Genomic DNA, 27,380 nt, shown 5'->3' with positions numbered 1-27,380 from the left:
GCCATTGTGAACAGCACAGTGAACGCATTATTGTAACCAAGATAGACACGAAGCCCTCACTCACCCCAGTAGTGCAAGTTTATATGCCAACTAGTTATGGCCTTTCCCGCCGGAGGTTCGAGTCCTCCCTCGGGCATGGGTGTGTGTGTGTGTGTGTGTGTTGTTCTTAGTGTAAGTTAGTTTAAGTAGCGTGTAAGTCTAGGAACCGATGACCTCAGCAGTTTTGTCCCTTAGGAATTCACACACATTTCAACTAGTTACGTAGATGTGGAGGTGACTGAGGAAATATGTGACGAGATAAAAGAAATTATTCAGATGGTTAAGGGAGTTGGGGCTAAGGAATGAAAGAAGAAGCCGCCTTGTAGAAATTTGCACAGAGCATAATTTAATTGTAGGTAACACTTGGTTTAAGAATCATAAAAGAAAGTTGTACACATGCAGGAGATCTGGAGTCACCGGGAAGTTTTAGACTGATTATATAATGGTACGACAGAGATTTTGGAACCAGGTTTTAAATTTTTTACATATCAAGGGGCACACGTGGACTCCGACCACAATTTATTGGTTATGAACTGCAGATTAAAACTGAAGAAACTGCGTAAAGGTAGGAATTTAAGGAGATAGTACCTGGATAAACTGAAAGGAACAGAGTTTGTAGAGGGTTTCAGAGGGAGCATTAAGGAACGACAAGAACAGGGTTAAGGTATAAAGTAGAAGAAGAATGGTAGCTTTGAGAGATGAAATAGTGAAGGCAGCAGAGGATAAAGTGGGGAAAAAAGTCGAGGGCTAGAAGAAATTCTTGGGTACCAAATGGTTCAAATGGTTCTGAGCACTGTGGGACTTAACTTCTGAGGTCATCAATCCCCTAGAACTTAGAACTACTTAAACCTAACTAAATTAAAGACATCACACACATCCATGCCCGAGGCAGGATTCGAACCTGCGAGCGTAGCGTTCGCGCGGTCCCAGATTGTAGCGCCTAGAACCTCTCGGCCACTCCGGCCGGCTCTTGCGTAACACAAGAGATATTAAATTTAATAGATGAGAGGAGAAAATATAAAAAACAATAGCTGAAACTAGTGAAAGGGAATAGAAAGGTCTAAAAAATGAGATAGACACGTAGTGAAAAATGGTTAAGCAGGAATGGCTAAAGGACAAACTTAAGGTTGTAGAACTATATATCACTAGGGGGTAAAATAGATGCTATCTACAGGAGAATTACAGAGACCTTTGGAGAAAAGAGAACCACCTGTATGAACATCAAGACCGCAGATGGAAAACCAGTCCTAAGCAAAAAATGGAAAGCTGAAAGGTGGAAGGTAGAAGGTGGAAGGAGTAGGGGAGATGTACTTGAGGGCAATATTATGGAAGAGGACGTAGATGAAGATGAAATGGGAGATATGATACTGCGCGAAGATTCTGACAAAGTACTGAAAGACTTAAGTCGAAACAAGGTCCCGGGAGTAAACAACATTTTGACCGAGCTACTGATAGCCTAGGGAGAGCAAGCCATGACAAAACTCTTCCATCTGGTGAGCAAGATGTATGAGACAGGCGAAATACCCTCAGACTTCAACAAGAATATAATAATTCCAATTCCAAAGTATGTAGGTGCTGACAGGTGTGAAAATTACCGAACTATAAGTTTAATAAGTCACGGCTGCAAAATACAAACACGAATCCTTTACAGAAGAATGGAAAAACTCGTATAAGCCGACCTCGAGGAAGATCAGTTTGGATTCCGCAGAAATGTTGGAACACATGAGACAATACTGACTCTACGACTTATCTTAGAAAATAGATTAAGGAAAGGCAAACGTACGTTTCTAGCATTTGTAGACTTAGAGAAAGCTTTTGACAATGTTTTGAGTGGAATTCTTTCAAATTCTGAAGGTGGCAGTGTTAAAATACAGGGAGCGAAAGGCTATTTACAATTTGCACAGAAACCAGATGGCAGTTATAAGAGTAGAGGGACATCAAAGGGAAGCAGTGGTTGGGAAGGGAGTGAGACTGGGTTGTAGCCTTTCCTCGATGCTATTCAATCTGTATATTGAGCAAGCAGTAAAGGAAACAAAAGAAAAGTTCGGAGTAGGCATTAAAATCCATGGAGAAGAAATACAAACTTTGAGGTTCGCCGATGACACTGTAATTCTGTGAGAGACAGCAAAGGACTTGGAAGAGCAGTTGAACGGAATGGACAGTGTCTTGAAAGGAGGATATAAGATGAACATAAACAAACACAAAACTAGGATAATGGAATTTAGTCGAATTAGATCAGGTGATGCTGAGGGTATTAGATTAGGAAATGAGACGCTTAAAGTAGTAAAGGAGTTTTTCTATTTGGGGAGCAAAATAACTGATGATGGTCGAAGTAGAGAGGATATAAAATGTAGACTGGCAATGGCAAGGAAAGCGTTTCTGAAGAAGAGAAATTTTTTAAAAACGAGTATAGATTTAAGTGTCAGGAAGTCGTTTCTGAGAGTATTTGTATGGAGTGTTGCCATGTATGGAAGTGAAGCATGGACGATAAATAGTTTGGACAAGAAGATAATAGAAGCTTTCTAAATGTGGTGCTACAGAAGAATGCTGAAGATTAGATGGATAGATCACATAACTAATGAGGAGGTACTGAACAGAATTGGGGAGAAGAGGAGTTTGTGGCACAACTTGACTAGAAGAAGGGATCGGTTGGTAGGACATCTTCTGAAGCATCAAGGGATCAACCAATTTAGTATTGGAGGGCAGCGTGGAGGGTAAAAATCGTAGAGGGAGACCAAGAGATGAATACACTAAGCATATTCAGAAGGATGTAGGTTGCAGTAGGTACTGGGAGATGAGGAAGCTTGCACAGGATAGAGTAGCATGGAGAGCTGCATCAAACCAGTCTCAGGAGTGAAGACCACAACAACACAACAATTCGGATCTGTAAAGAAAACTACAGTTTCAAATACAGTAGATAAAGCATTGCTTAACTAAGCATTTTGCGCATGATGATTCTTTATGCACGTGTTTTTGGATGTGCGCAGGATAACTGAGAGGCCGGACTACTGAGGGCCGGATTAGCTAGAGTCTAGTGTATTAAATATTATTGTGGAACGTTAATTATGTGTATTCAAGTTATTAGTAGGTCTATGGTCCTCCAAGAATCAACTGGATATTCACTAAGTATGTGTGTTTTTGACAGAATGTTTTACAGCAATAGTTCCGTTCTCTTACAGCCACACTTCGTTTTGTGCTTTTAAAGGAAGCAACAACTCGGGCGAAAATCCGAAGCACAGTATTCACCAATCGCGTCGAGAAAACCTGAGAGATCACAAAATGAAACGTGTGTTGTTGCAAAGACGATTTTACAATACCTTTTTAGTTTAGTGTAAACAAAATGGATTGTGAGGGTTCCGTACAGACGAGCAAAGCAAGCGCGTGGAGGTAGTTATTTGAGCACAGCGGTTGGCCGGTGGCCGTGCGACTGACCTCTTGCTGCGGACGTCGGGCAGCGACCTGTTGAGCGGGATGCGGTCGGAGGCGACCAGGTTGAAGCGGTTGACGCGGTACAGCCGCCGGCTGCGGCCCTGCAGGGCAGGCGGCAGGAACACGGGCTGCCCGTCGCGGCCCTCGCCGGCCACGGGCGAGAACGCGTTCCCGTCCAGTTCCTCTGTAACACCAACACTCACAATGTACTCCAATGCGATCTCTCAGCACTGCTGGCGCGGTCGTTACCATAGTCCGTAGTCCAGATTGGAAAGCAGGTTGATTGTGTTGATTTTGTGGAGGAGACCGAACAGCGAGGTCAGCGGTCTGGACTCGCATTCGGGAGGACGACGGTTCAATCCCGCGTCCGGCCATCCCGATTTAGGTTTTCCGTAATTTCCCTAAATCGGTTCAGGCAAATGCCCGGATGGTTCCTTTGAAAGGGCACGGCCGACTTCCTTCCCCATTCTTCCCTAATCCGATGAGACCGCTGACCTCGCTTTTTGGTCTCGAAAGCAGGGTCGACAATAAAGTACAGTGCTCAGCACCAGAGTTATAAAACTACCGTAAGTAAAGCGCTGACTACGGTAGTTTTCCTACTAGCTTTGGAAGCGGTAACGTCCGTCAAGTATCTGGGTGTGACTATTCGAAATGATGCCAAATGGAATGGTCAGATTACACAAGTAACGGGTGAGGCGAACTCTGGATTGCGGTTCAAAATGGCTCTGAGCACTATGCGACTTAACTTCTGAGGTCATCAGTCGCCTAGAACTTAGAACTAATTAAACCTAACTAACCTAAGGACATCACACACATCCATGCCCGAGGCAGGATTCGAACCTGCGACCGGAGCGGTCGTTTGGCTCTAGACTGCAGCGCCTAGAACCGCACGGCCACTCCGGCCGGCTTTAGATTGCGGTTTATTGGTATAATCCCGAAGCAATGCAGTGCTTCAACAAAGGAAATAGCTTACAATACGTTAGTTCGTCCAGTCTTTGAGTATTGTTCGTCTGTATGGAACCCTTACCAGTTGGGTCTGATTCAAGGGATTGAGAAGGTCCAAAGAAGAGCGGCAAGATTCGTGACTGGTACATTTAGCCACCGCGAGAGCGTTACAAATCTCATAGAAAGTTTGAAGTGGGACACACTTGCAGGTAGACGGTGCGATAAACAGAAGGGGCTGCTCACTAAATTCCGAAATTCGATCTGCACCGAGGATGTAGAGCATATATTATTACCACCAACTTTCAAATCGCGCAATGATCATCATTCAAAGATAAGGGAAATAAGAGCTCGTACTGAGGCGTTCAGACAGTAGTTTTTCCCTCGCGCGATCCGCGAGTGGAACAGAGGGGGGAAAATATGATTTTGGCGCGAATTGTGCCCTCCGCCACACACCGCTTGGTGGCTAGCGGAGTATATATGTAGATGTAGATCAGTTAAGATTGCACCCGCATTACCTATACGTTGGGTGTGCTGCATACCTATTGGGCGTTATCTCCTAACGGTCGCTTTCTTTAGGTATGCAATCGGTGTCTTACCAGATCTACTACGAACAGCATGTGGTGAACCGTCTAGAACCTGAGTGAGGATGTACAGGGTGTTTCACAACTCACGTTGCACGCTTCTAGAGGTTGTAGAGGAGACTTGGTCGATGAAGTTTTAAATATGAAACTATGTCCAGAAAGATGTTACAGACTTCTAGGATGATGGAGAAGGATAAATGTTTCAGTTTGAGATAAGGGTTCCTGTAATGGAAACGAGTTGAAAGTTACAAGCGGAAACCGTTGTGATGGCTCCTACAGTGGAATACATGTAATGCTACAGTTGTTGCTAAGACTGTACCGTAGGCAACTTTCAGAGGTGATAGTACGGACCAAAACAAGGAAAAAATGAGCGGCAAACATGGGCTCTAAAATGCGTACCTGAGGATCTATGAGCACTTGTTTATCTTTGTTACTGTGAAACACATTTCCTCTATTCGGCAAGTGCTCATAACTCGTACGCTATGCGTCTAGGAGCCCATGTTTACTTGACTTTTTTCTTGTTTTGGTCCATGTTAGCACCTCTGAAAGTTGCCTACCCTACAATCTTAGCAACAACAGTTCAAGATCGCGTCTTCCACTGTCAGAGGTATCAGAACGGTTTCCGCTTATAACTTTCGACTCGTCCGTTTCCGGTACAGGGTCCCTTACCAATTGATACAGTTATTCTTCTCCATCGTCCCAGAATGGTTCTACCATCATCACGGAATTACTCTGTATGTACTTACAGGTGCTGGCGCCTGTATCTTTGGCGCTCTGTATCGTCATTGGATGACGTCTCCGGACGTGGGTTCATATGTAAAACTTGATCAAAAATGGTTTAAATGGCTCTGAGCACTATGGGACTCAACATCTGTGGTCATTAGTCCCCTAGAACTTAGAACTACTTAAACCTAACTAACTTATGGACATCAAACACATCCATGCCCGAGGCAGGATTCGAACCTGCGACCGTAGCGGTCACGCGGTTCCAGACTGGCGCGCCTAGAACTGCACGGCGACACCGGCCGGCAAAACTTGATCTATTGAGTCGTTTCTACAACCTATAAAAGCGTGTACCACCCTATATAAACAGCCGGGCAACATACGGAAAGTTTTTTTTATACATATGCTCAGTTATCCTCCTGTCTGTTCTTAAGAATAAACAATATTTAAAGTAAAACTGCAGTTGTCATTGTTTCATTCGAAAATCGTTGATTTGTAACGTGAAACCGAGGGATGTTCTAGTAAAAATAAAGAAAACAATACAGATTTATCATATAGCGCTAGAAAACGCAATTTTCCCAACAAATAGTTAAAGTAAAAAAAAAAAAACGCTAAAAATTGTGAAGCATCGCTTTAATACTTCGTCAAACTTATATAAAACATGTTTCTGTTATTCGCGATCAGCTTTCGCATTTATCAATAGTAACAGGAAACTCTTGTCTTTGAACACGATGAAGAACTTACTATTGAGTACAAAACAACAACAACTGTACATATTTTTTATGTCTGTGCATGTAAACTGTATTTGCATCAGAAGTAACTGCTTTGGTTCCATGAAAGCGCACACGTTACGCAATCACCTTTTTTTATTACTTATGAAGTGCAATTAACGTGCTGTGGTAAAATACATAACGGGCTAACACTGAATTATGTGCGGTTCTAATGATGTGCAAAATAAACAACCAAAACACAAATAGGAGTCGTCGCTTCTCATTTTCTCTACTACGCAATCATTTATGTTTCTTTTCCTACCAGTTATACCAATACTGCCGGTAATCCTACGATTTACTGTGTTATTTATGCAGTGCACCAAAACTATCGAACTGTAATTTTCGTAGAGCGCAACTCTATTCAGCACTTAGAGCACCCTTATTACGGAGACTGCGGCGTTACTTCTAGTTTGACGTCTCGACTCAATAAAATTCTGAGCCCCCACACATTAAATGACGTCACCAATCCATATAATTGGTCTCATTCATAATGAAGAATTAAACTGGCTGCAGTCCATCCCTGGAGTTTGGTACCGGGTATCACGTCTGCTGGCACGTGTTCATGGTACAAGCATTAAGTCAAAACAAGTTTCCATATACAACATTTATTGTTTAACCACTGTTCACATATACAGTTACGTATGAAGGGCTTATTTCAATAGTGGTCCAAGTCCATTTTTGTTCGTTCTGAGATACAGAGTCGTAAAGTTAAATGAGCGCTGAAAAATCTGCAGATTCGAGTATATGTACTTGAGTATTTCTGGTATCTCAACTGCAGATTTTTCAGCGCTCATTTAACTTTAGGACTCTGTTTCTCAGAACGAAAAAAAAAGGACTTGTACCACTATTGAAATAAGCTCTTCATATATTGACAGAATCACCCTGAACCATCTGTTGGCGTCTCTCAAAATCTGTTTACTGACATGCCTCTGCCAGCCAGTATTAGGATGTGATGTCACGAAAACCAAGTACAGGGTTATTACAAATGATTGAAGCGATTTCACAGCTCTACAATAACTTTATTATTTGAGATATTTTCACAATGCTTTGCACACACATACAAAAACTCAGTTTTTTTAGGCATTCACAAATGTTCGATATGTGCTCCTGTAGTGATTCGGCAGACATCAAGCCGATAATCAAGTTCCTCCCACACTCGGCGCAGCATGTCCCCATCAATGAGTTCGAAAGCATCGTTGATGCGAGCTCGCAGTTCTGGCACGTTTTTTGGTAGAGGAGGTTTAAACACTGAATCTTTCACATAACCCCACAGAAAGAAATCGCATGGGGTTAAGTCGGGAGAGCGTGGACGCCATGACATGAATTGCTGATCATGATCTCCACCACGACCGATCCATCGGTTTTCCAATCTCCTGTTTAAGAAATGCCGAACATCACGATGGAAGTGCGGTGGAGCCATCCTGTTGAAAGATGAAGTCGGCGCTGTCGGTCTCCAGTTGTGGCATGAGCCAATTTTCCAGCATGTCCAGATACACGTGTCCTGTAACTTTTTTTCGCAGAAGAAAAAGGGGCCGTAAACTTTAAACCGTGAGATTGCACAAAACACGTTAACTTTTGGTGAATTGCGAATTTGCTGCACGAATGCGTGAGGATTCTCTACCGCCCAGATTCGCGCATTGTGTCTGTTTATTTCACCATTAAGAAAAAATGTTGCTTCATCACTGAAAACAAGTTTCGCACTGAACGCATCCTCTTCCATGAGCTGTTGCAACCGCGCCGAAAATTCAAAGCGTTTGACTTTGTCATCGGGTGTCAGGGCTTGTAGCAATTGTAAACTGTAAGGCCTTAGGCTTTTCCGTAAGATTTTCCAAACCGTCGGCTGTGGTACGTTTAGCTCCCTGCTTGCTTCATTCGTCGACTTCCGCGGGCTACGCGTGAAACTTGCCCGCACGCGTTCAACCGTTTCTTCGCTCACTGCAGGCCGACCCGTTGATTTCCCCTTACAGAGGCATCCAGAAGCTTTAAACTGCGCATACCATCGCCGAATGGAGTTAGCAGTTGGTGGATCTTTGTTGAACTTCGTCCTGAAGTGTCGTTACTGACTGATGTGAGTGCATTTCAAGCACGACATACGCTTTCTCGGCTCACTGTGCTCTCGTGCGCTCTGGCGGCAGAAACCTGAAGTGCGGCTTCAGCCGAACAAAACTTTATGAGTTTTTCTACGTATCTGTAGTGTGTCGTGACCATATGTCAATGAATGGAGCTACAGTGAATTTATGAAATCGCTTCAATCATTTGTAATAGCCCTGTATAAACATGTACTTAACGGTAGAAGTAACTTGCCTGATGGCTAGCGCCATTCTGATTTCTATTACTTTTTACAGGAAAGTGATAGCCCGGTCCGTATTACAATAATCACAATATCGCAACACCGAGAAGGAGTTAGTAGACGTGTTTCTACATCTGAAAGACGATGTATCTTCAAATTTCACGCCAGTCGCATAAGAGTGGCGCTAGTAGTGCCACTATGACGATGCAAATCAGGATTTCTTTAAATACACACTGCAACGGTCGTGAGCTTTGGTCGTGCTGAGTTTATGTTAGTCAAGAATGTCTTTAAGGTGACAAAGACGCCATTATCAACACCTCACTGAATCTGAATGAGATGGGGTAATTGGGCTACGAGGTACTGGAAGTTGCTTCTGCAATAGTGTAGTCAGACTTGGCAGGGGCGTAGCCACTGCACGTGATTGCTTGCGGCGGTGGTGGTCATAAGAAGGTACAGCCTCAAGAAGACCGGGCTCCAAAAGACCACGTGGCAGTACATCTACATCGTTACTCTGCAATTCACACTTAAGTGCCTGGCAGAGGGTTCATCGAACCATTTTCATACTACTTCTCTACTATCCCACTCTCGAATGGCGTGTGGGAAAAAGGAACACCTAAATCTTTCCGTTCGAGCTCTGATTTCTCCTATTTTATTATCATAATCATTTCTTCCTACGTAGGTGGGTGTCAACAAAATATTTTCGCATTCGGAAGAGAAAGTTGGTGATTGAAATTTCGGAAATAGGTCTCGCCGCAAAGAACATCGCCCACCCCAACTCGCGTATCATATCAGTGACACACTCACCCCTATTGCGCTATAACACGAAACGAGCTGTCCTTCTTTGCACTTTTTCGATGTCCTCCGTCAACCATACCTGGTAAGGATCCTACACTGCGCAGCAATATTACAGCTGAGGACGGACAAGTGTAATGTAGGCTGTTCTTTAGTGCGTTTGTCGCATCTTGTAAGTGTTCTGCCAACAAAGCGCAGCCTTTGTTTCTTCTTCCCCATAATATTATCTATGTGGTCTTTCCAATTTAAGTTGCTCGTAATTGTAATTCCTAGGTATTTAGTCGAATTGACAGCCCTTAGATTTGTGGGATTTATTGTATACCCGAAATATATCGGATTTCTTTTAGTACCCATGTCGATGACCTCGCACTTTTCTTTGTTTAGTGCCAATTGCCACTTTTTGCACCATACAGAAATTCTCTCTAGATCATTTTGTAATTGGAATTGATAGTGTGATGATTTTACTAGACGGTAAATTACAGCGTCATATGCAAACATTCTAAGGAGGCTGCTCAGATTATGTCCTAGATCATTTATGTAAATCAGGAACAGCAGAGGGCCTATGACACTATCTTGCAGAACGCCAGATGTCACTTCTGTTCTACTCAATGATTTACCGTCTATCATTACGAACTGTGACCTCTGTGAGAGGAAATCACGAATTCAGTTACACAACTGAGACGATACTCCACATGCACGCAATTTGAGTAACGGTCGCTTGTGAGGAACGGTATCAAAAGCTTTCTGGAAATCTAGGAATATGGAATCGATCTGAGATCCCTTGTCGACAGCACTCATTACTTCACGGGAATAAAGAGCTAGCTGTGTTGCACAAGAACGATATTTTCTGAATCCGTGTTGTTTAATGTATGAATAAGTCATTTTCTTCAAGGTGATTCATAATGTTCGAGTACAATATATGCTCCAAAATGCTACTGCAAATTGAGGTCAGTGATATGGGTCTGTACTTCAATGGGTTACTCCTATTTCCTTTTTTGAATATTGGTGTGACCTGTGCAAGTCTTTAGGAACAGACCTTTCGTCAAGTGAGCGGTTGTATAAGATTGCTAAGAAAGGCGCTATTGTGTCTGTATACTCTGAAAGGAAAATGATTGGTATACCATCTGGACCGGAAGACTTGCCTCTCTTAAGCGATTTGAGTTGTTTCGCAATTCCTAAGTTATCTATTTTTATGTCACTCATGCTAACAGCTGTTCTGGTTTCGAATTCTGGAATATTTACTTCGTCTTCTTTCGTGAAGGAATTACGGAAAACAGTATTTAGTAACTCCGCTTTAGTGGCACCATCATCGGTAACATTTCCATCGCTATCGCGCAGTGACGGTATTGACTGTTTTTTGCCACTGGTGTACTTTACATACGACCAGAATCTCTTTGGGTTTTGTACCATATTTTTAGACAATGTTTCATTGTGGAAACTATTAAAAGCATCTCGCATTGACGTCCGCACTAAATTTCGAGCTTCCGTGAAAATTAGCCAGTCTTGGGGGTTTTGCCTTCTCCTGAATTTGGCATGCATTTTCGTTGCTTCTGCAACAGTGTTCTGACGAGGGATGATCATCGTATTCGATGTTTGGCTCTGGCACATCGTAGAGGATGTGCAGCAGCAATTTCAGTAGTAGCAGTTGGCACCACAGTGGCATAACGAACTGTTACGAATTGGTTCCTTGAAGGACAGCTCCGAGCTTGACGCCCTGTAGCGCGCATTCCACTGACCCAAAACCACCACCATTTGCAACTTCAGTGGTGTCAAACGAGAGCTCGTTGGAGGGCAAGGAGGTCTGTTGTGTTTTCTGATGAAAGCTGGTTCTGCCTCAGTTCCAGTGATGGCCGTGTGATGACTAGGAGGAGGCCAGTTGAGGGCGTGCAAGAAAACTGTCTGCTTGCTGGACACTGAACCTACACATGGAGTTATGGTCGCGGTCGCGATTTCGTATGACAGCAGTTGGACCCTCATTGTTATCCACGCACCCTTACTGTAGATTTGTACGTCAGTCTGGCGATTCAACCTGTTGTGCTGCCATTTATGAAGAGCACTCCAGGGGTGAGTTTTCAAACTGGATAACGCTCGTCCACATACCGCTGTTGTAGCGCAACACGCTCTACGGTGTGTCGACATGTTGCTTTGGTCTGCCCAATCACCAAATCTGTCTCCAGTCAAGTATGTATGGTACATAATCGGACAACAACTCCAGCGGCGTCCACAATTAGCATTAACCGTTCCTGTCTTGACCGACCAAATGCAGCACGCATGAAACTCCATCCCACAAGCTGACTTCCAACACCTGTATAACAAAATGTATGCACATTTGCATGCTTGCATTCAACATTCTGGCGGTTACATCGGTTATTAATGTAAAAGCATTTCATATTTGCCATGGCTTTTCTCACGTTTACATTAACCAGAGATCTTTCGGTGTTACTCATTTAAATATGTTACCTAGCCAAATGCATTCCCGAAATGCCTTCCACTGCTCCTCATTCTATGCAGCTCAGCTGAGAACAAAGGGCTAGATAATGACCCAATGAATCCAATTTCGTACGCACGAACGTGTCCATTAAATCTTGCAGAGAAAATGCAACAAAGACAGATATACGACAGATAGTAATGTCATAGATACAGGTCTAGGCGAGTCTAAGTCTACATTTATACCTCGCAAACCACCACTTCGGCATGCACGCGACAGCATGCGGTAACCAGTATGTTCTACAGCGCCGTGCATAAAAACAGGATTTTCCGGTGCTCATATCTCGGGTTTTTAGTGACAAAAAGGTAGGGCCAAGTGTTTTGCATTTCCCTCGGGCTAGGGACCACTTGTATATCCAACAGAAGCATAGTCTTAGTGTCGCTATCGTGCAGGACAGGGTCAAAATAAGAATACTGTACACTTCTCCTGCTTAGGCAAATACACTAAATCGGTTGGATCTTTTTGCATTTGATGGGTTTGATGAGACTTACGGAGGCACCATTAGTTCATGGGCAGTTCGTCGAAAAACCCCAGCGAGCCAAAACCCAGCCGAGATTGCAAGACTGCTATACACAGCAAACGGCTGTAATTTTTACGATGTATTCCTAAAATCCCGATCTCTAACAATTTCAAAATTTTCTTCACATCTTTATTCGTGTCGAGATACAGAGGTTCTAACTTACCCTACTTGTACACGTGAAGTATTCAGTTAAAATCCAGTGTGAGCAGAAAACGTAGTTTATAAAGTGACAAAGCATGGAGAAATATACTGTACAGAGTCTCCGTTATCATCTAGGAACCCCATGTCGTAGTACTGAAGCACATGCAAAATTTTTTTGCCCATAATATCCGGTGTGACATGCAAAATTAGTTTTGCGTTATTTCAATATCACATAAGTAAACTAACTAAATTTTACTGACAAATACATTTATTTTCATGTGAGTTACACGCCCTGCTGCAGCAGGAAAACGAAGGGAACCAGCGGAGAAACGCACGCACCTATTGGAGCACAAAGAATGCGAATATGTTCCTGTTTATTTAAAATGCGAGGTTCCGGGGCTAGCAGCGTATTTAACACTAAATTCTTATGGAATCTTCATATGTAAATGATGCTTTAAGCCCCCCCTTTTCTAACTCCAACTTTTGCTATTGCACACAGATTAAGAAGAAACGCGAACTGACTGTAATTGACCCTGAAAGTGGAGTAGAAAAGAGTTTAGTACCTGCAATAATTTAATTTGATAGAAATTAATTAAATAAAGGAAAGTTTCATTAACGTAGTGAGAAATGAAAGGGTTGCCCTACCGATTAACAGAATGAAAGTTCTCTCCAAAATAACAATTTGATTTATTATGACTAAACTCAAGATAATAAACAAAACACATGAAACATTTACAATACATCAAATTGGATACTCAAATAAATGCTGTGAAGGTGAAGTTGTCTATAAACTAGCTTGTGACATTTATGACCAAGTGGTATGTGGAGCCAATTCCTTGCAACTCAAATCTTAAGAGAAACACCCAGCCAACCCAAAATTAATTGCTGCTACAGTAATGAGAACTCAGACAATGAACACCCAAGACAGAACAAATTTAGAAAAGACGAACAGGCGCGCTCTGCTGAGCTCTGATTATCACCTACCAAAATTCCCTAATCTGCCGGTGCTGCGGACATACATTACCAAGCAGTCTTCTTAACTGCAAGAACACGATCTGGCGTCGTGGTGATGATAACATCGCGAGTATAGCCCGAAACAAATTATCCTGGTCTGGTTGTTCCAGACTAAAGACTTCCCAGCAACACAAATGCGCCTCTGAGGGAGACGAAGAAGGCCCGCCACAAAATCACAGACGGTACAGTTATCGATTTTAACAAGCGCAGTCACACAGTAACTCCGATACAGTCAACTTTAGCCAAAACTGCTCAAGACAGACAACATAGACCGCTTGTACGCAGAACGCTCAATTGCCAACTGTACTCGGAAAGTTACGTTGAAGTCGAAACTTCAGCAACTTAGTCAAACAGTTACAATTAAATAAAAGTATATTAGACAGCCAACGGAAGGCGTGCTGTCCAGAGCAGCGAGAGCTCAGTCTTGTAACCTACTCCAACCGAAAGGCGAGAGCCGACTCTCTCAAGAGCACACGTACAAGCCGAACACAGAACATTCCCGCCCCCACGACAGTGGTCGTGGTTAAACGTTCCAATCAGCAACTCGAAAACCGGCAGAAAATTCCCATCTATTGCCGACACAGTACTGTTCCACCAACGGAGATACTTGGCGCTAATTTCTGCGCCTATTTTGCTACGTCACGGAGCTATTACCTGAGCAAGCCAATTACAGTTATGATTTTGCAGAAAAGGCGGGAATTTGCCCGCCAAGACTGCTTGGGAACACAACTCATTCCCACGCCTCGCTGGTAGCCCGCCAGAAAGTGTTTTCACTAAGTTTCTGCGAAGTAACGGAATCTCTAGCCCAGCCAGTCCGTCAGGCCCCTGTGGGCGTGTCGCCAACGCTCTTATGACAATGTCGGCGTCTGGAAAGCATCCACTCGACTCCCTCACACCCGTCGGCTTAACCCTTTCAAGGTCAGCAGAGCTCGCCTGTCACTGGACCACCCGGGAGACGAGAGACACTGCGTGGGAAGTCCGCGTGTGAAGGAATAGCGACTTTTCACCGCATGCAATTAGAGAGGAAAATCGAATTACTCAGAGTAAGATAGAAATCTTCCCCCCATGAACCATGGACCTTGCCGTTGGTGAGGAGGCTTGCGTGCCTCAACGATACAGATAGCCGTACCGTAGGTGCAACCACAATGGAGGGGTATCTGTTGAGAGGCCAGACAAACGTGTGGTTCCTGAAGAGGGGCAGCAGCCTTTTCAGTAGTTGCAGGGGCAACAGTCTGGATGATTGACTGATCTGGCCTTATAACAATAACCAAAACGGCCTTGCTGTGCTGGTACTGCGAACGGCTGAAAGCAAGGGGAAGCGACAGCCGTAATTTTTCCCGAGGGCATGCAGTGCTGTATCAAACCAGTCTCATTACTGAAGACCACAACAACAACAAGATAGAAATATGAGAGGTGGCATGAGCCCCTCTCAAAAAGATGGATTGAAAAGTGTAGTACCTGCTGCCTCATTCTACATAACGCAGCACTTTTAAAAATGTTCTCCAAAATTTTGGTATGGGAACATATTCGCTTTTTTTTATTCTGGGAGACAAGAACGTGGCAGTACCAAAGAGACGGAAAAGTAATAAATACTGAAAGATAGTAGACAGTGGTTGTATTATATAAAGAGCAAAGGTAACAACTGCAGTGTGAGAGAAAGAGAGGGATACAGCAGCAGTGGAACATAGCTGACAGCGACAGAACAGTGCTACAACAATTGTGAAGGAGACAGTGCCAGTATGAGAGGAATAAAGAGGAGGAAGTGGAAGTGGGTGAGAGCCAGGGATAATAGGAGGCCACTCAGACTCACTTTTGTCGATGAGTGCACGGTCTCTGTATCTCAAAGACGGCGTCGTGGTAGGCGCCATGTTGGGGAAAGTCTGGCTCAAAGGCATTTTTTTTTCCAAAGTGCCTGAGAGAAGCGTCGGGGGCAAAGAGAGCAGGGGTCGTCTTCCGAGGCGTGGCCTCAATGTCCCGTTCCCGCCCTCCCAGCGCCAAGGAAAGGGAAGGGAAGGGCTTCGAGCACTTGCAAGGGTAGAGAGAGCCTCTGAAAATTGGCTTGTAACTTGGCGTGGTGCCACGACCTACAGGCTAGCTAACACGTTATCATGCTCCACTGTTGTTCCTCATTGTTCGCATTTCTCTCTCTCTCTCTCTCTCTCTCTCTCTCTCTCTCTCTCTCTCTCTCGACTGAACACTATAATGGCTTCCTTGATGTCATCTTGTAACTTTTACTAAAGGATGCTTGATCACGTGTGAAACCTGACATTGAATACTAGTGCACTCTTTCCTCCTGATTTTGGTTGCTTAATATTCGTTTCCTTATTACTCTCTAAATCTTAAATGCAGAATACGTTTCAGTTAGTGATTTGAATTTTGGCTCCTCCCATTATTACTATCGACGAAAGGCCCTTCGTTTTCATCTGCACCCCCATGATAAGATTTGATTAATCGATGTTCAAATTTTAGGCCTATAACTAGGATGGAGAGAGATACTTGTGAGGTCACATGGTACAGCTGGGTTCCGCTCGTTAGGAGAAGTGATGGGAAGATCGTGTGTACCAACACTCCGTCTTTGTAATGTGATGATAGCGTTTCTCTGAAAATCTGACAAGTTACTCTCTTTCTCCAGCTCCAGTAACGTTTTAGTTCTCACACCCTACAACCCGCTTCCCCATTATCCCTTCCTCTTGCCGCCGGCCCCGGTGGCCGAGCGATTCTAGACGCTACAGTCTGGAACCGCGCGACCGCTACGGTCGCAGGTACGAATCCTGCCTCGGGCATGGATGTGTGTGATGTCCTTAGGTTACTTAGGTTGAAGTAGTTCTAAGTTCTAGGGGACGGATGGCCACAGATGTTAAGTCCCATAGTGCTCAGAGCCAATTCTGGTCGCTTTACTGGACCACCTATGTCTTCGACACCAATTTCCTCTTCCTTCCTCCACACAGGACGTGTAATGTATCTTGCTCTGTAATGTACCCCTTACTTTGTAATGTATTCGTTACTTTGTACTGCGCATGACGGAAGTTTCTCACCTGCGCCTCCTGAGGTAACGCCCCTACTTCTTACTTTTGCATAGCTACTTTTGAACTACCTGTATGTCATATCTTTGAGTCTTACGATCATGGTTTTCTCAACATCTTTACCTCCCATCTTTTTTCAGCACTTCTTTCATTCCTGAACAGCCACTGTTGCCAGCTTTCTCTCACATTCTTAGCAGTTTCGTAGTTTCTTCTTCCGTCGATAAGCTGGAGCATTTTCTGAATTATTTACGACTTTCTTGCCCGTAATTTCTACATACCTCTTTCCTTCCACTGACGTAAAGTCATCGCTTTTACTTGGGCCTTCGACTCCGTCTCATTCTGCCCTATTCTGTATTCGTCATCATCGTAGTCTCCCCTTCCAAAACTTAGAAGAGACAGGAGGAGACACGAACATATCAACTGTACTATTTCATTACGGGCAGAGGTATAGAAAACAAATCCTACAGTGTACAGTACACACAGGTGTGGACAAAGACCATAAACTACTAGGGATGAATAATCCGCTGCCGCGCGGGGTAGCTGTGCGGTCTATGGTGCCTTGCCACGGTTCGCGCGGCTCCCCCGTTGGAGGTTCGAGTCCTCCCTCGGGCATGGATGTGTATGATGTCCATAGCGTTAGTTAGTTTAAGTTAGATTAAGTAGTTTGTAAGCCTAGGGACCGATGACCTCAGCAGTTTGGTCCCATAGGAAAAAAAGGAGAGAAAATCCGCTACAGGTGAAGTGTGTAAGAACGTGATAGCTCTGCCCAAATGGTGGCGTGATCCTACAGCGTGAAACAACGCGGAGTATACTAACCTTCACTCAATCGCTCTTCACTTTCTTTCCAGCAAGCGTTTGACTTCATGTTCGACAGTCCAAAAATGTTAGCCAGCGGAGATGCCAACTTTGTAACGGCAAACTTATGAGTGGTATCGTTTTGACGTCGCACGCTGTTCCACGATATTCTTTTAGTCGTCACATTAGTTTCCGGCTACAAAAAAACAGAATCCAGAGATAATGTGCTGTATCTTATACGAGGGTAATCGCAAAAGTAATGTCTCCTATTTTTTTATAGGTACATAGACCTGTTTATTTCTACAATGGTTAACATCAGTTTACAGCTTGAACATTTAGCTATTTTTCGACATAATCATTATTTCTGTCGATGCATTTTTTTAGACGCTGTGACAGTTTTTGTATGCCCATGTCACACCAGCTCGCTGCCATGCTGTTCAGAAAGTTATGAACCTCTTCTTTCTCCACGTCGTCGGAGCTGAATCGCTTGAAGGCCAAATGTTCTCGTCTCCCGTGACAATCGAGTCCAGAAAGTTGTCCTGTTCGGCTGCAAGGCGGTGAAGAAATGCACGGGAAGCATCAACTCGTTGCCGCTTGTGGTCTTCAGTCAGCATGAGTGGCACCCATCCTGCGCACACCTTCCGGTAGTTCAATGTTTCCGTTAAAATTCTGTGAGCGTTGCTTCGGGAAACCTTAGGAACCAACGTGCAGAGATCATCCAGGGTAACCCGCCGATCTTCACGCATGCTTTGCTCAACCTTCAACACTGTCTCCTCAGAAATTGACGGTCTCCCGCTCCTTTGTTCGTCGTGAATTTCGTTCCGACCAGCTGCAAACTCGCTACACCACTTACGAACATTTTTGACATCCATGCGCGACTCACCGTACACTTCCGTCATTTGGCGATGGATTTCAATCGGCGCAGTGCGTTTTGCGTGCAAAAACCGAATAACTGCGTGCAATTCGCACTTGGCGGTAACATCCAACAGGAGAGCTCCATTTTCAACGGCTGCCATGCCAAGACAGCGCGTCATCGCGGCGTGCGCATGTTTACACACAGCGCGTGAAGCACTCTTCATAATTGGAAGGAGAAACAGCATTGGTCGTATTTTTTTGTTTTATTATCCGCAAAATCGATTTTCGGTCACTTAGTGACCATCCTCAGTGCTGTAATATACAATTAAAATTGGTAGGCACTGGTATCATCAAGCTTAGAGCAATCACATAAACTCGAGTTTAAGGCCAACTGTTCTCGTCTTCCGTGACAATTGAGTCCAGAAAGTTGTCCTGTTCGGCTGCAAGGCGGTGAAGAAATGCGCGGGAAGCATAAACTCGAGTTTATGTGATCGCTCTAAGCTTGTTGATACCAGTGCCTACCAATTTTAATTGTATATTACAGCACTGAGGATGGTCACTAAGTGACCGAAAATCGATTTTGCGGATAATAAAACAAAAAAAAATACGACCAATGCTGTTTCTCCTTCCAATTATATCCATTGTCTTGTCGTGGTGCACAGAACACTCCACGGAGTCGCCAATCACTCTTCACAACATTGTGACGAACTGCCACACAAAAAGAGTTCTGTACTTATAAAAAAATAGGAGACCTTACTTTTCGGATTACCCTCGTAGGACGAAGTTTCCTCTTCACGGTCCCATGGTGCAAGAAGACGTTGCGTCACAGCACAGATCGCAGTGTCTTTTTATTTCAAAGAACATGTGGACAGAGTTCAACACTTCCGCTTTTGGTCCCGTTCTGAACATGAAGCATCTATAACTGATTTAGTAACAGTGAAGTCTAAGCGAATCATGTCTCTCCTCATCGGTGATGGAATCACGCGTAAGTAGATTAGCACAGAAGTCCTCAGAGAAAAGTTCATCAATTGTGCGCAAAGTTTCATCCCTACCTAAGGCTACATTTGGTACAACGCCATATTAGTAATTTTCGGTGGTGTCCATATGTTCATAACGGTTATTAAAATAAAATGCACTGCACCGTTTATAAACATTCTCGCGGTTGAAATCATTTCAAATAATCATATATTTTTCCACGCAAACGTATCTGGTGTTCATTGAATACGCTCTTATGGTTACAGATATGCTGGAGGGTAGAAATATGCTCGTCATCACGTCAAAGTGGAACAAGTTCTATGTAATTCGTGTCTCACAAAGATTATTTGCGTTACATCCTGCGATGACAGCGGACCAAGCGGCGATTAAGGTACACAATTGCTTGCAATATCTGATGTATGCGAAATGTGCCGTATATATTGATTTGTAACACGATTTTTCAAAATGGAGCTTATGCAGCGCAGTAGGTTGCAGTTGTAATAAAAATAAGACCCTATTTATCATCCTTCAGGTTTTCCAGAGGGCCTGAGATACATGAAACGTGTTAGAGGACTCGTTAGTTACTATTCTCTTTTAATACACACACATTTTCTCAAAATTAACTTTTTAGGACAAGAAATAGTAAATAGGAGAAAGGATTTTTAGCAGAAGTATATGGTATACTCATACAATAACGTGCAGTTTTGTTTGCTAGACATTAAGCCAAACCAGTTCATGAGCCTGGAAAATAAAAGAACGAACCTGGTATGCAGTGCAGTTTCTACATTATTTGACGTACGGAATAACCCACTGCAGCAGTCGCTGAAGAGAGAACTGTGACACAGGCGTGACAACAGAAGTCAAAACAAACCAATTCCGAGAGTGTTGCTACTTCAGAACCTCAACAAAGACGACTTTTGAATATGAACTAATCAGAACAAATAAAATTATTCGTGTGTTCGAATGCGGAATCCAGTGCCAAGTTATTACGTGATAAGGCAAGTGTCTATCACAATAATAATAATAATAATAATAATAATAATAATAATAATAGAAAGTAACATACATCACAGAAACCATGAGAAGGAAGACAAACTTAATTTAAAAATATTTAATTCAAATACGTAAAAAAGATGAAGCTGACTCATTTGGGCGGGTAATTTATCAGATTTGTATTTAATTTAGTTACGTTACTAGCTTCTCTCTTGCTTTCCATATGATCCTAGCTCCTTTTTTGCTGGTCGTTACGCAATGACTGAGAATTAGTAATACAGTACGTACATTTTTGTTAATTGTAATGTAAGGTACCCATTGTAACGAAGTCTGGATCGTAAGTCTCCATTTAACTGGAAGAAACTCCTATCACACATAATAGTAAGACGAAAGCTGTAGCTATGACAACGCGTGTCGAATGACTAAAAAGCAGAACTAAAGTTCAAATGATGCGTCGATCCTTCCTACATATGCAAAAACGTGTATACGTTTCTTATGCGTGAAATAGTGTGATTATGTTCTATTTCTTCGACGGTCTACAGGCAGTATCTTGTCATTACCTTCGCGAGTTTTTGCTATGTTTACATTTTATATTACAATCATTCATGTTTCTTGATATTTTATTGTCTCTTGGGACGCAAAAACATACTCATCACTTCGTAAATTACGCGGGAATAGCATTATAAACAAACATAATTCTTATGGAATGACGACTTTAATAGAAGGCATACTTTCTCACTCTTTGGTGCGCTAGTCTCTCTCCAACTGTCAGACGAAAACAACTTTCACAGCAGTGAGTGCCGCGTGGGTATATACCAGACTGCTGAAACGCAGACGGGGACAGAAGGTTTTGAAATGTGGCGCTACAGAAGAGTGCTGAAGCCTAGTTGGGTAGACAGAGTAGCTGGTAGAAAGGTACTGCTTCGAATTAGCCATAAAAAAGCTGATACCACAATTCTATCTGGAAAACCAATGTCCAACAGGCTGTTCCAGCAATCTGCAGACATAGGATCATTCGTAATGAGGACAAGGGATTACGATCCACCTCTTACATATCGGACTCCCCATACAGGGGAGTGAGCTGTGAGACGTTCCATACATTACCTAACAGAAACGTTTAATGAGGGATGGATTGGTCTAGGAACGCCAGGGGCATGGCCGCCTCGTCCACCTGACCTTAATCCCTTTCTGCCCAAGGGAGTATTTAAAGGCACTATCGCGTTCCGAACCAGAAAGTGAAAACGTTACACGAGCATATGACCAAGGCATGTCACCAAATCCGCGGTCAGCCATGTTTGTTCACACGAATTTGCGATAGTTTGAGGCGAGTGACTGAAGAATGTGTAAGCACCAGTGGTAACGGAGAGAGAAATTACTATTAGACGACAGAATGGCCCATATCTCAGAAAGTGTTTAAGGATTTATATCCATGAGACTTTATTCTACGCAATTTTGACCAGTACACTTCAATGTAAGAATATGGGGCACTTTTCCTCAACTATCCTGTAAAAGCAATATGCAGTGCCAAGTCCGGCAATCATTAGTTTCACGTGTTAAGACAATAGCAGAGACAACTGTCTAAAAATTCATATGTTTTATTCGGAACAATGCGGCTTGCAAGCCGAGAACATTTTGTCCAGTTAATTATACTCCTAACACGCCAGTTTCTATATTCGTTATCTCTGCTGGTCTCCATCCCCTAGAATAACAGCGTAGCATCTTAGATACGCTACGAAAGGCTTCCGCAATATTTCTGCGTAATTCTTAATTTGTCTTATAACGACAATGAACCACATGGAACGTGATTATTCCCCAAAGTGAGTTGTCTGGCACCTTAAGTCGGGGCTTTGTGGTGGCCATTTAAATGGGTCTGGAGATGTTGCTGATCCACGCCCAGTCACGAACGTGAATAGAAAACTGTGATGGAGCTCCGTCGTGCATGATTTGTGATTCTCTGGTCTTAGAGCCGACGTATTATCCAAGTCTGCAACAAGTCCAAATAAGGAGTTCCATTCACGTACCTCTCAACAAGGATGGTCTGAACAAGGATCACGATCATATCATGGACCATATCATAAAATGAGCCGGTTTCATTCCAGTTCTTGCAGGCATTGGAAATTTTCCTTAGACCACAAACAACATCCTTTCTAAGTGCCTGTATGAACTACGGTATATCACATACTCGGAAGACAATTACACTGGTGAGTAAGAAAATTGCCAACAATGTACGCCAGGCTGAAACTAGTTGTTCCACGTAGTCGTCGCTTATATTAAGGAGGCCGGCCGCTGTGGCTGAGCGGTTCTAAGCGCTTCAGTCGGGAACCGAGCTGCTGCTGCTACGGTCGCAGGTTCGAATCCTACCTCGGGCATGGATGTGTGTGATGTCATTAGGTTAGTTAGGTTTAAGTAGTTCTAAGTCTAGGGGACCTTAGATGTTAAGTCCCATAGTGCTTAGAGCCATTTGAACCATTTTATACTCAGGAGCCAAAATATTATGATCACTTTCTTAATAGAGTGTTGGTCCACCTTTCGAACGCAAACCATAACGATTCTGCGCGAATGGACTTGACAAGTCCTTGGCAATTTTTCGGAGGTATATGCCAACAGAGGCAGTGGCCTCGTCCAGGGTGGAATACTCTTCGGCAAGTGGAACAAAAGTGACCAGCACCACAGATTATCGGAGGCCCCAGAAAAACCTGCGATTCTTAGTACATATCTGAATGTGAAGGACTGAACAAGATCTGTTGCTGGTGTTTCCTATCGGGATTCAAATTGCCGTTCACTCACGCCGTCCAGCGTCCTCTACCGAGCGAGGTGGAACAGTGGTAAGCCACTGGACTTGGTTTTTTTTTTGTGTAACATTGTTGAAGATCCGTCCCACCGGCTTCGCCGGTTTGACGTGTTTTGTTTGACTTTAGTGCTGTGGTGGCACCGTTTATTTAAACTTTTGGGGACAGGACCGTGAATTATCGAACTTAGAAGTTCGTCAATCAGTCGCCATAGGTGGGGTTCTGTGCCTCATTGCGTTGAGGCTTTGGTTTTCTAGTTTTGTTGTCACTAGGTCAATATTCCTATGTTGTCTTGGTTTGACTTAATCTAAGATTATTTATTTAGAGGTCCTAGACTTGTTTTCCTTTATGAATAGCCTGTTTTACTTCATTTCTATTTTACGTGATTTGACATCATGAATTTATCCTACATCTTATTGGTCTAATATAGTTTTGGTTAGCCTATTCTGATTGTTTTTTTCACCGCGCCATGAATTTATCCTACATCTTATTGATCTAATGATTTTGGTTGGCTTATCCTAATTGGTTTCTCACCATGCCATGGTTATCCTACTTCTTACTGTTGTTGTTGTTGTGGTCTTCGGTCCTGAGAGTGGTTTGATGCAACTCTCCATGCTACTCTATCCCGTGCAAGCTTCTTCATCTTCCAGTACCTACCGCAACCTACATCCTTCTGAATCTGCTTGGTGTATTCATCTTTTGGTCTCCCTCTACGAGTTTTACCCTCTACGAGTTTTACCCTCCACGCTGCCCTCCAATACTAAATTGGTGATCCCTTGATGCCTCAGAACATGTCCTACCAACCGATCCCTTCTTCTATCCAAGTTGTGCCACGAACTTCTCTTCTCATCAATCCTGTTCAACACTTCCTCATTAGTTATGTGATCTACCCATCTAATCTTTAGCATTCTTCTGTAGCACCACATTTCAAATGCTTCTATTCTCTTCTTGTCCAAACTATTTATCGTCCACGTTTCACTTCCATACGTGGCTACACTCCATACAAACACTTTCAAAAATGACTTCCTAACGCTTAAATCTATACTCGATGTTAACAAATTTCTCTTCTTCAGAAACTCTTTCCTTGCCATTGCCAGTCTACATTTTATATCCTCTCTACTCCGACCATCATCAGTTATTTTGCTCCCCAAATATCAAAATTCCTTTACTACTTTAAGTGTCTCATTTCCTAATCTAATTCCCTCAGCATCACCCGACGTAATTCGACTACATTCCATTATCCTCGTTTTGCTCTTGTTGATGTTCATCTTATATCCTCCTTTCAAGACACTATCCATTCCGTTCAACTGCTCTTCCAAGTCCTTTGCTGTTTCTGACAGAATTACAATGTCATCGGCGAACCTCAAAGTTTTTATTTCTTCTCCATGGATTATATCTACTCCGAATTTTTCTTTTGTTTCCTTCACTGCTTGCTCAATATACAGATTGAATAACATCGGGGAGAGGCTACAACTCTGTCTTACTCCCTTCCCAAGCACTGCTTCCCTTTCATGTCCCTCGACTCTTATAACTGCCATCTGGTTTCTGTACAAATTGTAAATAGCTTTTCGCTCCCTGTATTTTACCCCTGCCACCTTCAGAATTTGAAAGAGAGTACTCTCCAGTCAACATTGTCAAAAGCTTTCTCTAAGTCTACAAATGCTACAAACGTAGGTTTCCCCTTCCTTAATCTTGCTTCTAAGATAAGTCGTAGGGTCAGTATTGACTCACGTGTTCCAACATTTCTACGGAATCCAAACTGATCTTCCCCGAGGTCGGCTTCTACTAGTTTTTCCATTCGTCTGTAAAGAATTCGCGTTAGTATTTTGCAGCTGTGACTTATTAAACTGATAGTTCGGTAATTTTCACATCTGTCAACACCTGCTTTTTTTGGGATTGGAATTATTATATTCTTCTTGAAGTCTGAGGGTATTTCGCCTGTTTCATACATCTTGCTCACCAGATGGTAGAGTTTTGTCAGGACTGGCTCTCCCAAGGCCGTCAGTAGTTCTAATGGAATGTTGTCTACTCCGGGGCCTTGTTTCGACTCAGGTCTTTCAGTGCTCTGTCGAACTCTTCACGCAGTATTGTATCTCCCATTTCATCTTCATATACATCCTCATCCATTTCCATAATATTGTCCTCAAGTACATCGCCCTTGTATAAACCCTCTATATACTCCTTCCACCTTTCTGCTTTCCCTTCTTTGCTTAGAACTGGGTTTCCATCTGAGCTCTTGATATTCATGCAAGTGGTTCTCTTATCTCCAAAGGTCTCTTTAATTTTCCTGTAGGCAGCATCTATCTTACCCCTAGTGAGATAAGCCTCTACATCCTTACATTTGTCCTCCAGCCATCCCTGCTTAGCAATTTTGCACTTCCTGTCGATCTCATTTTTGAGACGTTTGTATTCCTTTTTGCCTGCTTCATTTACTGCATTTTTATATTTTCTCCTTTCATCAATTAAATTCAATATTTCTTCTGTTACCCAAGGATTTCTACTAGCCCTCGTCTTTTTACCTACTTGATCCTCTGCTGCCTTCACTACTTCATCCCTCAGAGCTAACCATTCTTCTTCTACTGTATTTCTTTCCCCCATTCCTGTCAATTGTTCCCTTATGCTCTCCCTGAAACTCTGTACAACCTCTGGTTTAGTCAGTTTATCCAGGTACCATCTCCTTAAATTCCCACCTTTTTGCAGTTTCTTCAGTTTTAATCTACAGATCATAACCAATAGATTGTGGTCAGAGTCCACATCTGCTCCTGGAAATGTCTTACAATTTAAAACCTGGTTCCTAAATCTCTGTCTTACCATTATATAACCTATCAGATACCTTTTAGTATCTCCAGGATTCTTCCATGTATACAACCTTCTTTTATGATTCTTGAACCGGGTGTTAGCTATGATTAACTTATGCTCTGTGCAAAATTCTACCAGGCGGCTTCCTCTTTCATTTCTTAGCCCCAATCCATATTCACTTACTAAATTTCCTTATCTCTCTTTTCCAACTACCGAATTCCAGTCACCCATGACTATTAAATTTTCGTCACCCTTCACTATCTGAATAATTTCTTTTATTTCATCATACATTTCTTCAATTTCTTCGTCATCTGCAGAGCTAGTTGGCATATAAACTTGTACTACTGTAGTAGCCGTGGGATTCGTATCTATCTTTGCCACAATAATGCGTTCACTATGCTGTTTGTAGTAGCTTACCCGCACTCCTATTTTCCTATTCATTATTAAACCTACTCCTGCATTACCCCTATTTGATTTTGTGTTTATAACCCTGTAGTCACCTGACCAGAAGTCTTGTTCCTCCTGCCACCGAACTTCACTAATTCCCACTATATCTAACTGTAACCTATCCATTTCCCTTTTTAAATTTTCTAACCTACCTGCCCGATTAAAGGTTCTGACATTCCACGCTCCGATCCGTAGAACGCCAGTTTTCTTTCTCCTGATAACGACATCCTCTTGAGTAGTCCCCGCCGGGAGATCCGAATGGGGGACTATTTTACCTCCGGAATATTTTACCCAAGAGGACGCCATCATCATTCAACCATACAGTAAAGCTGCATGCCCTCAGGGAAAATTACGGCCGTAGTTTCCCCTTGCTTTCAGCCGTTCCCAGTACCAGCACAGCAAGGCCGATTTGGTTAGTATTACAAGGCCAGATCAGTCAATCATCCGGACTGTTGCCCTTGCAACTACTGAAAAGGCTGCTGCCCCTCCGTTCTGGTTGCACCTACGGTACGGCTATTTGTATCGCTGAGGCACGGCCTCCCCACCAACGGCAAGGTCCATGGTTCATGGGGCGGGGGGGGGGGGGACTTCTTACTGATCTTCTAATATTTTTAGTAAGCCTACTGTAATTGGTTTGTCATGAGCTTTTTTTACATCCTATTGGTCTAATATGGGGTAGTAATTAGCCTATCCTAGGTGGTGATTTTCTAAGGGAGTGAGGTTTCTTCTGCTGGTGGGCACATATTTAGATTGCTGGCTCTATGATGCTTCGTGGAACTCTTTGGTTGTCCTATGTTCTTGGTTGAGTTGTTCCGATGTTTCGTATGTGTCTGCTGTTGTCTCTGTATACGTCCATCTTTTCATAGATAGTTGTGGTTAGCTTTTTTATTGTTGTTTCAACAGTGTCCATCTCCAGGACTTCATGGAGGGTTGTAGTTTTGGTCCATAGGGGAACGTCTAGGATCCATCGAA

At 43.1% G+C, this 27,380-nt stretch overlaps 1 protein-coding gene across 1 annotated transcript in view; it reads right to left on the bottom strand.

Moving 5' to 3' along the window:
• Positions 1–27,380, bottom strand: part of LOC124595059 (polypeptide N-acetylgalactosaminyltransferase 1-like) — a 323,552-nt gene that overhangs the window by 141,978 nt on the left and 154,194 nt on the right. The window contains exon 4 of the mRNA XM_047133626.1: positions 3,472–3,652. Coding sequence (XP_046989582.1) covers positions 3,472–3,652 — 181 coding nt within the window. The remainder of the gene's footprint in view (positions 1–3,471; positions 3,653–27,380) is intronic.

The sequence above is a fragment of the Schistocerca americana genome, chromosome 2 (genome assembly GCF_021461395.2).
Source record: "Schistocerca americana isolate TAMUIC-IGC-003095 chromosome 2, iqSchAmer2.1, whole genome shotgun sequence".
In the NCBI taxonomy this organism is placed as follows: domain Eukaryota; kingdom Metazoa; phylum Arthropoda; class Insecta; order Orthoptera; family Acrididae; genus Schistocerca; species Schistocerca americana.
The sequence above is the reverse complement of the archived record's forward strand: the minus strand, read 5'-3'. Positions and strand labels throughout refer to the sequence as shown.